The sequence below is a fragment of the Silurus meridionalis genome, chromosome 3 (genome assembly GCF_014805685.1).
Source record: "Silurus meridionalis isolate SWU-2019-XX chromosome 3, ASM1480568v1, whole genome shotgun sequence".
Lineage (NCBI taxonomy): Eukaryota > Metazoa > Chordata > Actinopteri > Siluriformes > Siluridae > Silurus > Silurus meridionalis.
This window is the reverse complement of record NC_060886.1, coordinates 18,005,161-18,017,540: the sequence shown is the minus strand read 5'-3', so window position 1 is coordinate 18,017,540 and position 12,380 is coordinate 18,005,161. Positions and strand designations below refer to the sequence as shown.

At 38.4% G+C, this 12,380-nt stretch overlaps 1 protein-coding gene across 4 annotated transcripts in view; it reads right to left on the bottom strand.

The window, feature by feature from the left end:
- Window positions 1-12,380, bottom strand: part of ubr3 (ubiquitin protein ligase E3 component n-recognin 3) — a 43,015-nt gene that overhangs the window by 7,062 nt on the left and 23,573 nt on the right. For 2 of the 4 annotated variants that reach the window (XM_046844839.1, XM_046844841.1), the window contains 6 exons: window positions 11,686-11,796; window positions 9,978-10,190; window positions 9,500-9,636; window positions 8,466-8,551; window positions 4,333-4,438; window positions 2,062-2,159 (listed from right to left, as the gene is read on the bottom strand). In XM_046844839.1, coding sequence (XP_046700795.1) covers window positions 2,062-2,159; window positions 4,333-4,438; window positions 8,466-8,551; window positions 9,500-9,636; window positions 9,978-10,190; window positions 11,686-11,796 — 751 coding nt within the window. The remainder of the gene's footprint in view (window positions 1-2,061; window positions 2,160-4,332; window positions 4,439-8,465; window positions 8,552-9,499; window positions 9,637-9,977; window positions 10,191-11,685; window positions 11,797-12,380) is intronic. The other 2 variants (XM_046844840.1, XM_046844842.1) reach the window with 1 other exon arrangement.

Genomic DNA, 12,380 nt, shown 5'->3' with positions numbered 1-12,380 from the left:
TCAAATGTCCTTAAAAAAAAAAAAAAAAAAAGAAATAAAAAAAAGTTTGAAACAAATCCAGACAACCATCTCAAAACCCGTACTACTGTGCATGTCATCTAAGGTTTCTTCAGTTCTCCAATAAGAACAATGAGTTCCCAATTATTGTTTGATGCATAAAAATGGAAGAAAAACTGAAATGTTTTCATAGACATCCTGTCTTACACATACTGTATATTAGTATTTCTAAGTATAGAATATTCATATACATACAGTATATGATTGTACAGGGGTCCTCAACGTTCTTCAGGTCAAGGACCCATTAGGCAATAAAAACATGGGGCAGGGACTAGTTATATTTTGTTAAGAAAATTTGAACTATGTTGCTGTTGTACATGCATCGTTTTTTCCTCTTTAATGTTTATAAAGCTAGTACAGTTCAGCTGCTTTGCTAACCTGTAAGCAAGTCTGGTATAAACTCATTATCAATGTAATATTTAATTTCTGTTTAACCGTTTGTGTGTCTTTAGAAATAAAGAAGCTAAGACAATGGACGGCCACAAAGCACAAACTTAATTGAGAGCACTGCAAAGGACATTGCATTTATATGATTGATCTTTGTTTCGCAATGAATGTGTGTAGGATAATTATGTTGTCTGACTGTATAAATGCACGAGTGGAACAAGGTGGTAAATTGTCTATTAGTGGTGCCCATCTCAGCAAGTCAGACAGGAGCACAATAAAACTCCATTATTGTGGACCACACAGACATCTCGCACACCAGTGGGTGTGTCGGTACACAGGCGGCCAAATACTGACCTATTTGTTCAGCCCTGTAGCTTTACTAAAAGACTTCATTCACACCAATGTCTCACAGTGATATGTTAAAATCAATTCTCTATTTCCCGATGAGTGGTGTAAGGATAATTATTGTGCCTTTGATCAATGCTGGATTGACACCTACACACATAAACTGAGTACTGTTCCCCTGAGCTCAACCTGAAGGACAGAGCAGGGACGAGTAACATACTTCAAACATGAGCTTTCAGAAAATGGCATCGAATTGCCATTTCCGCTCATAAACACGACTGCTATTTTACGCGTTGGTCATTTTCATGTGAGCAGTAATTGAAGCTTGTGGCAGGTGGGGGGTGAAGAGGCATATCTACCAGAGTGCTTTTAGAATGGATACAACTTCACACTTAGATGAGCAAGAAAGCACTTCGAAGCAAATATCCCCCCCCCCCCATGGTATTGCAGTATGCAGTGTATTTATATAATGTTAACAAAAATGTATTCCTGACACATTCATATTCGTCTAGTGTAGATTCCATTCCAAACACTAAAGCGATCCAAGCCACTGTACAAAATGTTAATAAGATAAGCAGGGAGATAATAAAATGCAACTCTCAAAACCTTGGCTCTGAAAAAACTGAAAAAGAAAAATCATTATGTGCTCTCTTGTTCCTGTGCTCCTCTCCATTCCTTTTCATGAGCTTTACAAAACGGTGTGCTTAACCTCAGGTGCACATGACCTACTCCCTTTCTTTCTCAACCACCCGTTCCCTCAAGACTCCTGCAATTTGGGCCAGTCCCCTCAGCTTTTAAAATATAAACGCAATGGAGAGGGAAATTGAATGAGCCTTTTGTGAGGTTAATATCTGCACAAGCAGACAAATAAAGAGACTGGAAGGGTTGGACAGCAGCCTTTCAGGACGGGGTTAAAACTGATATCTGACTAACAAGCAAGCCAAAATATATTATTAAAGTATATTATATTAAAGTATATTTATGGTCTCAAAAGACATACTGAGGGAAAAAACAAAAATTACTGTTACTTTTTTCTAGCAGAGAATCTGATATTAGGCTTAATTGTTTAAGATATAAGTATAACAAATTAAAGAAATAACAGATCTGGCAAAGCCAGACAATTATAATAATGTAATGCAATTGAACACATTGTGATGGTGAGACCGTAATTGTTATCACCTAAAAACTCCTGTTCCCATAGCAGCCTTAAATGACTTCATAATGACTTGATTTTCCCACAAAAAAAGTAAATGAGCGCATTATGCATGGTACCTTTGCGGAGTGGCTGAGGCATAGTGAGCACAAAGATAACGAGTAGGGACGGGACATCTCTGAACAGCATTGGAACCTCGGGATGATCATCCTCATATCTAGACAAAAGGACAAACTTGTACGTCAATAAAGAGACAATAATCCGCACAATCAGTGTGAATCCAATGTGATTAAATGTTTGTGTAGTGTAGGTTCAGAGACAGCGACAAATATCTTCTAGAAGAAGAGGAGGAGGGTTTTACTTGTCACATATACGCTACAGCACAAATACTTTCTTCACATATCCAGCTTGTTAGGACACGGGGATATAAGTGCAGGTCAGCCATGATACAGTGCCCCTGAAGCAGAGAGGGTCCAGAAGTGGTAGCTTTGGCGGTGCTGGGGCTTGAACGCATGAACTTTTAAACATGTAATTTACAGCTTTAACCACTGAGCTTGTTAGGGCACATTAGGACAGTTTACTTTCTTTGGTTTTTGGGTTTCCCCAGAGGTTTTTCTTTCTAAATGATGTCAAATATTTACTCATGCTAGGTAAGTGTATATTTTATATATATATATATATATATATATATATATATATATATATATATATATATATATATATATATATATATATATATGCGCAGATGTCAGATTTAATTTAATATAAAGGAAGTCAAATCACTCTCCATTTACAACAAGTGAGAAAATTGCATCAAAAGCACATGATCAATCAAAAAACATGGTTAGATGATGGGAGGAAGCGAAAGTTACACAGCAACTTATTTATTCATATTTTCACTGGCTCGTCTGCCAAAAATATATTTAATGTATGTATTTAAATAACTAGAAATAGTTCCCCGTGTTAAAATGTGGAAGTGGGCGCATCTTTACACAGTCACAAACTCATAAGCACATCCACATGCTTTGAATATTATAGGACAATCTTCAAGCATACATAAATGGTGAGAGCTTTATTAAACACACTGGCAAAATCACATTCAATAGAGTGTCACTGGTTTAAAATAGTGAATAATTATCCAAGAGTAATGTGCCTAAAATACATCATCATGACACGGTACTGGACAAGCATGGAGGGATTAAATGAAGTGGTATCTAGGTTTTTGTGGAACCATTTAAGATAAATCGTGTACTAAATATTGGCCACAGAGAATGAAGTCTAGAAAAAACTGAAGGTATTAGTGATTTATGCTTGTGGTGAAACAAAGTGCTCTTGTATCTGTAAACGTTAATATTCATGTGGCAGTGTTGGGGCTACGGCTTGTTAGATTGCCATCTCCATTTTAATAGGATATTTTCTTCTGGTTACATGATGTGTGCACTCAGGAATCTAGTCCCTCTCTCCCTCACACACACACACACACACACACAAACAGGCGCAAGCACACAAAGACAAAAACCTGCATCTCAGTCAACAACTAACCAACACCTTTAATACATAAAAAAATATCAGCATCATTGCTGAAGCAAAACTCGAGAACTTGTAGTTTTCCAGAAAAGCAGACAATTCAGTAAGATGTCCAAAAGGCTACAGATGATATTGAAATGAAAAAAGAGGGGGATGGCCTAGGGGGGCAATTGACACTGCTCTCCTTTAAAATCCCTAACAAGATATTTTTAACACTATATGACTCCCCTCTGAATACTACTAGGCTAAGAGCTTTCTCACAAATGGAAAAGCTGTCGTAGTATGCTAATCAGGAGAGAGAAAAAAATAAAAAATTCTGAGCTATTCTGTTATTCTGTCATGCTGAGCACAAGATTGGGGAATATCGAGCCTAGGAGAGCTATAAGAGGTGACTACTGAGTACTTATCCAATCTGAAGTGGTTTGGTGTCCTAAGTGGGGACATGGTGCGCATGGAGCAGTAACCTCAATACTGTAGAAATTCTCCTACAAACGCCTTTTGCCACTTTTGTGCACAGCTATTAATTCAGGTAGTACAAAAAGCTGTGTCAAACCTACTGGATCTGATGAAATTGAGTGATATTGAATGCTGAAAAGCAGAAAATCAAAAAGACCAAAGCACACACACAGAGCTCTATTATTGAGGAACTTAAGGCTGAGGTCGTCCCTTTTTGAGCAGAACAGCACCCCATAATTTGCCAGATGCAGCAATTATTGGTATCTATGGCAACGCCATATGGGTCGTTTTTTTTTTTCTCCCTGGTGCTCCGTTTCTAGGAGCCCTGAGGAGATGGCACCATTTAGTGCATGTGAAAGAGGAAGGCTGAATGCAGGAGGAGTGTGTGTGGGTGTGTGTGTACTTACTCTAACTCTCTGTGCTGGGTGATCTGTGTTAGTCGAGTCCAGGGATTATAAGCAGAATCGATGCTGTACAGACGCATATGCATGGCTAATACATGGAACAACTGATCTGAAACAGAACAAAAGGGCACGCATCAATGTCATGAACACAAAGCAAAAGAAACTGTTTCACTCAGAACAGTTCACAAAGCAGCTTCGCTCTCGCACACACATGAATGCATCAAAAAAAAAAATGTATTAAATAAAAACAACTCCAAGTGCAAATTAAATACAACAGCTCCCATTTGTTCTGTTTAATAACAGTGTTGCTCTTAGTACTTTCTCACTCTGCATGTATTTTGGGTCAAATACAGGTCTGGCTGTCAAATCACAAATTTAAGTGAAGAAGAAAGAAAAAAAAAAAAAAAAAAAAAAAAAAGGGCCCCACAAATATTTAGGGTTTATATCTGTATGTTGTACCGATTGTAGATTATAGACAATACCTACCCCCAGCCCCTCCCAAAAAAAAAAAAAAAAAAAACAAAACACAACAACACACAAACAGCAGATATTCCAGTGTGATCTGCTTCTACATTCTGAATATGGAAAGCTTAGTCACCCCAGACACTTATCAAATTCACACATTCCTGTACAACAAATGACATGGCACTGAGACTGGCCCTTGGGTTATCGAAACAAGAGCCATGAGCGGTCTATAAAACATCCTTCAAATCATCAAGGCCACACTTTTAAATCCCCTAAAGGAAGATTCTTCATAAGGAGTAACTCCTTTCTTTAAAATTCCTTACACACTTGTCCTGAAAAATTCATCATTTGGTTTCCTACTAGATTATCATTTCTGAAGCTGCAACAACTAAGAAATGTGCACTCCACAAATCCATGCTTTTCTATATACAGAAAAATGCTTTTCATTAAACAGACACATAAATATCTATTTACTAATCATCACTACTGTGTCTAATAACAAAAGAAAATTGACATTCAGCCAACAATGCCATTTTTACCATCACATTTGTGCTTTCCATTTGCATTCAGACTCATTTAAAATACACAGGGGAACCTTGTGCTTTTGTAACATGCGATCTGGCTCGGTGAGGTGCGTCTGTGTCCCCATTTCTGAGGTCATGATGCCAAGTAGTGCATTACCAGCACCCAAAACCAAAACAACCTGTTATTTCTAGAGAGACTACTGTGGAGCAATACTGCCATCTACAGGCACCAATGTGGAGGAGACACAAACCGAATACACAGTACCTCTTCATAACATTTGTTTTAGTGAGATGAGGAAAGTAAATGAATCATGAAACAACTGATTACATCATCAGGGACTCTGCTAATAGCAAAGCAGAGCAACTAAAAGGAACAATACAGAGCAGTGATGAGGAGAAATTTATTTTTGTCTCAAAATTGCATAGACCTTCAACCAGCGACATATGCACAGTGACGCATCACCTAATCACTTTCCATACCACTATCAGATACACATTCATCTTGCTGCATCTCATTCGTTAAATCGCTCAGTCATCCTGCAGCCGGTAGAACGCTGACAGCAAGGAATTGAGATCTCGCCATTTCTCTTTCTCCGATATCGATCTGTCTCATTCTCTCACTTGTGCTTATAAAAAAAGGACCACCCTCCCCATACCTTTGCATTCCTTGGTTAAGCCATACATCAAAACACACATATCTGTAAGTATATGGCATAGCGTTATGTGTATTATTTGTTTGCATGAAGGTGACCATAGACATGAAGGACAAAGCTGCAATTGTCATAGAAGTTTAGAACTCAGGGGTTTTTTTTCTCGCTTTGCAGTAGCTTGCACTAATGTTCCTGGCCTGGTACTTCTGGGTGAATAACTTCTGAAGTTACTCTATTATTATTGGCATCGGTCATTAGCGATCTAAATAGATATAAAAAAACTAAACAAAACCCTGGCAAAATAATGGTGAAATATTGTATTATGCCTTTCCATTTCCTATCTTTAAGCTTTGGTCTGCCAGATTCATTTGAAATGTGAAATTTCTTTGATTAACTGACACACAACAGGTATGCGATTTATTTCTTCTATTTTTGGTATGTAACTGAATTACATCATACCACTGAGGCAGTACATACATTATAGTAAATATAAAAGACGGGGGCTATGCTTTACAAAAAATCTTGTATTAATCCCCCACTTATTAGAGCCACTATTGTAAATACTTTAGACTGATGTTCACTTCACAAGGTCCACCATGATCAGATTATCCATGTTTTACTAATATGTCAATCACAAAATTAAAAATAAATAAATAAGAGCATAATAAGTTCAAGTGGCATTGCTCAAAGATATTAAATAACTATTTCCCAACACTGCCTACTAAAGATCAACATTTAGGTTCTTACGACAACTAAAATGAAATATATGAACTGCTTTGACACCAGGGAGCACACATTACAAAATGGAATACTCAACAAAATAACAAGTTCGATCACTTCCATAACTTCCTATCTATTCAGACTTGTTTTCTCTCTTTCCCCTCCCTAAATCCATTTCCTCTCCTTTCATCTAGCAGCTGTCTTCCAAGCCCACTGCATCTCTCTCTCTCTCCCTTTTTCCTCCTGTGATTGCCACGGAGTAAATTTGGCCAGGGCTGTGGCCGTGTTCTTAATGTAGCTCGGCAAACGGTGGTGGTGGAGTGTGAAATCTTTTCAGCTCCATTCAAGAGTGACAGAACTTTTCATGAGAGCTCAGGGACATAACCAGCACAGAGACACACACACACACACACACACACACACACACACACACACACACACACACACACACACACACACACACACACACACACACACACACACACACACACACACACACACAAGCCAAGAGCAAAATCATGAACAAGGAACTTATTCATTTAAACCAGGGTAGTACTGGACCATGTGCTAGCATTTTTTTTTATTTATTTATTTATTGGGTGGTATGTCAGACATGACAAATACATATGACAGACATTACATTCATACAGGATTTCTAATGCACCGGTTGGCTATAATGGATCTGCTATTAACATAGCCTCTTTTTCTTCCTTACCCAAGTATCTTAGCTCTTTAACAGTTGAACAACATACAAGAACATGTAAATAGGTTTAAATCCTTATTTCAACATTATTTGGTTGGTTAATTTATTTATCACTTTCTTGGGCTATATTTAGATAACCAGAAATAGTGGCCTGAATCTGATATTCTTCAAATGCTACACAGATTTATTACTTGGACTGGCCATGTAAAAACACATTTTATTTGACATTTTAATTTTGATCAGGGCCACTTTTAGATACATCAACAAAAGTACCAGGACACTTGACTTTTCCAGTCATATGGCTCTTCCCAAAACTGTAATAAGTTTGAAGGCACACAATTCTACAGAATGTCTTTGTGCACAGTAGAATTATATTTTCTCTTCACTTGAACTAGGAGACCCAATCCTGTTCCAGCATGACAAACTGAGCTCCATTGAGATATGGGTTATATGGTTTGGAGTGGAAGCTCTTAATTGGCCTGCTATAAAGCTCTGAACTCACCCCTATTGAACCACCTTTGGGTGAATTGGAACGCTGACTGCACCCCAGACCTCTTCACCCTACTTCAGTACCTGACTTTATTAATGCCCTTGTGGTGAAATGAGCACAAATCTCCACAACTACACTCCAAAATTGAGTGGAAGATTTTCTCAGAAGAATGGAGGTTACAAGCACAGCAAATTGGGATAAAATGTGGAATAGGACGTATGAACCACACATATACGGAATTTTATAGTCAGGTATACACAAAACTTTGTTCATATAGTGTATGCCAAACTGAAATGCGATACTTATCTGAACCTGCAGATTGGACTTAATTTTTCATTATTTCATGTTACCAATAAGAAAAGTTGTAAGACACAGTAAACAGGGAATTCAGTGATGGAGTGGAGGGGTAACAGACCTCAAACATTTGGGGTGATGTTGCTGAACCAGCAAAGATAGAAAACACAGAGCCAAGGTGTAATGTCTATTGTGTATGGATGTCTTGAGCTGGGTGCTTTTTTTCCCCCGTGTGTGTGTGTGTGTGTGTGTGTGTGTGTGTGTGTGTGTGTGTGTGTGTGTACACTCACTGAGACAGGACCTTTTGGCTGCAGCACTTGCCCCCCCACTGCACAGGTTCCCACCACGATGAACCAACTCCAACTCCAGATTTGTTCTGACAGAGAACGAGCAAAAACAGGGGGAGAGAGAGAGAGAGAGAGAGAGAGAGAGAGAGAGAGAGAGAGAGAGAGAGAGAGAGAGAATATTAAAAATAAACATATGTGTAAAATGCTGGTCAAAGCAGGAATGTGTTATTGCATTTTTTTAATTTATGTGACATGAACATTAGTTACTTGATAATTTGTCATTTATTTCAAATGTTATAAACAGGTTTAGATCAGTTAAATAAACCATTAAGAAAAACGAAACTCCTTAACAATTAGTAATTAACAGCATAGCAGAGCTGAACATGGTAGCAAACAACCTTCCCTAAATATAAGAGAGGGAGAGAGAAAAAGAGAGAGGGAGAGGGGGATGGTAGAAGTAAAAGAAAGAAGCAATTTTCCCACTGATAATGCAGACGTGCAACTTCACCTGGCTGCCACTGATAACGAGGTGAGCGTGAGACGGTGGAATTTTCCACTGCACTGTTCAGCCAATGAGGAAAAAGAGGACACAAAACTGGAGACCAGAACAGAGGGAGGGAGGGAGCTTTTGGGGGAAGGAGGTCTTGAGCACACTGGCTATCACTGGGGGAAAATAAAATTCTGCCTACAGCATGTCAAATTCTTAAACGAACATGCTGACAAATAGGCATTTGTAGCTTCTGCAGTCACATGTATTACATTTTACAGAGAAAGTTAAGCGCCAAGGGAGTGGACATGAATGTACTCGAACATCAGTCATGAGCAGTTTATATTAGAATAAATTTAAGCCAAACCATGTGCCCAGGTCAGCTAACTTAAGCTAGTGAGCCACAGATAGAACCTCCATTTAATCCTCAACTGCAGAGTTCTGTGCATTGACTGGAAAACTGATTCATAGCTTTAAATAAAAGCACCAGGCAGCTGAATAAATGTTGGTGTTAATCTTTAAATGTCCATATATGGGCTTTGATGCTCACCTGGCCACTGAGTACATGAAGAGAAAGTCATTATCAGGTGAACCAGGATTCTTGCCATAGTCCATGTACTTCTTCTGTGTGGCATTCTTTATGTCTTTAATTACAGACTCCATCTCTTTAGTCAGGTTGGACTCCGTCTAAAAATGTAAATAATTCTCAAAATCACTATTTTTCAGAAAGAAACAAAAAACACACACAATCCTGACAGTAGGAGAGGGCTTTACAAGTTTTAGTGAATTATTAATAACAAAGTTCGAATGCACCTCAAAAAAATAAACTGCACAAAACACAAGATGAGTTGTTAAATCGGCAAACTTGTGAACAGTTGCATGACTGTCAGGCTCCACACACTCACAAATCCGTTACTCCTTCCAGCCTGGGGGAGCGATGAGGATGGAAGTGTTCACACGTATAGATGGGGACACGGGAAGGATACAGACAGTCTAATGAGAGCTATTGGGAGAAGTTTCTGCCTTACACTGGTGCTTACGGGAAAGATGGTCAACTGGTCCTGCAGCTCCTCCACCTCTTTCACTAGTGTGGCCAAGTTCTTGTTGCTCGGTGTGTGCCAGGTGCCCACCTCCGTACCCCGCCCTGGCTTGCAGGGCAAGACGCTGTTAGCAAACTGGCGACAAAGCGGGCATGTGAACTCGCCTTTATCCACAGAGAAACCCTGCAAAACCTGGTCATTCTGACCGAGACATAAGGAAGAAATGAAAAGACAGAAACCCTGTACAGTCAACATCATCATATGTTTTTCAGTGTTTACTTTAATATTAATCTAATATCCACAGTTGTTTAAAAACGTAGCATCCATACATTTGTACATTTTTTGTAATCTTTAATGAATACAGATCGAAATATTTAAATATGCCCTGATGGCCCTCTGTAGGCCCATACAACACACATGATAAATCATTTTCTCTTTCCTCACGTCGGTTTTCACCCTGTCTGCTCACATTAGAGCTTATTAAAGCAGAGAGTGATGTGGCATTGTGCCCATTATCATAAACGTCACAAGAGTGAGTGATGGAGCGAGCACTTCTGAAATATCAATTTGAGAAAAGTCATATTGATGGATGACCTACTAATGACATGTCAGATCTTTGAGAAAGACTCATCTTCATGCTTTCCCTCTCAGCAAACTGAGAAGGTAAATAGGGGCTTGGAATAAACACTTACAGTGCAGGCTACTGGGCTTTAACCTTATAGGTAGTCCACAACTTACTATGGAGATGTGTTCCAATGGAAATATAGTAAGTGGAGATTAGGCCTAGCCTACCCAGGAGTCTTAAAAAATGGTGATCAGTATGGGGTAGTATACTGTAATTTGTTTATAATTGAATAATTTAGCAAAACAGAGCAATTTACAAACTTTACAGTATACATGCATGTGGCACTGCGTGTTTGGACGAGCGCCACCTGCTGGACACGCTCTGCTTCAGTGTCTGGCGATGCCGATAAAAAGGAGAGACAAAATCTAACATTTGAAACGGCAAACACACAGAAAACATTCTGTGCTTTAACACAGAAAACTGAACTCTGTTGACCGCTGGCGAGAGTAAGACATCTCGCAAAGCGGGAGATGCACACATACCAACGTATTGCATGGAAATTTAAATGGCACGCGAAAATTAAAATATACAAAATTAAATATATTTTATTTGTATCGTTATAGTCAACGGAAGTTAAAAAAATTCAGTCAAACCATCGTAACTCGGGGAAATACCTGTAGTCATGGTTTCTTTTCAAACACGATGTCTTAAATGAAAACTGCTTCGTGTTGTTCTGTTTTATAAAATGTGTACGATTAAGTATATTGGTAGAAATACTCTTGGTCAACAAACGGTTCACCAACACTCCTGCAACAGTCCATTGAAACACCCGAAAAAGTTCTCTAAGGCCAGTTTTAGGAAATGATGAATCGATGCCTAAAGCATTGGTGACGGTGCCTGTTGCTATACTCAGCATTCAACATCACACACCAAGTTCTACTGTAAATTATGTACTAAGAGAAAGTGTTAATATTGACGACCATGTGCGACCACACTTCCAGGTTAACTTCTTTTCAACTCCACTGTACTGCACTATAATACACCACACACAAAATCTCTCTTATAGGTTCCTACTGGTGTCTGTGCAGCAGATACCCTAGACAATGCTCATGCACATTTTTTAAATCTTACCCGTAAAGACTCCATGTAGGACTTGTGGCAGTCTATATGCAGAGTGTGACCACAGGTTTGTACAGAAACACCGCCATCCCAGCCAATAGAAACTGACTGCAAACAGGAACTCTGGTGAAAGAGTAACATTCTTATTATCCAGTATATAAGAGCAATAGATTATACAGCAGTAAGACACTAATGCTAAAAATACTACTCACAGATACCCTGTCTGTTCCTTGAAAAATCATTTAAAATAAATTAAAAATCACACTACCACAAAGCAAAAAAATTATACAAATAAAAACCAAACAAAAAAACAAAAAGATACACACACACAAACACACACTACACAACCAAAAGAATACACATTTTTATTAACAGTTTAACCAGATTTTTGTTCTCAAAATGTTGCCAGATTTTAATTCTTTATTAAAGCTTTGTTCTCCCAGTGAATTCTAGGAAAGCAACAGAATGGTTGCACAAACTGATTTCAGTATTAGAAAACTAGCTTCTGGGTTTCATCTCATAAAAAAAGCCACAATAATATAAAGTATACTACGTTCACTAGTTAAATGTGGTTCCTTAAACTCTCCAATCACTTAACTAGTTTGGGTAGATTGTTGTCCAGTTTAAGTTAAACCATAAGTAGGATGAAAAATTAATGCAAACAGTACAGAGATGTGGCAAGGCCTCAAAAGGTGTTTAAAGGCAAT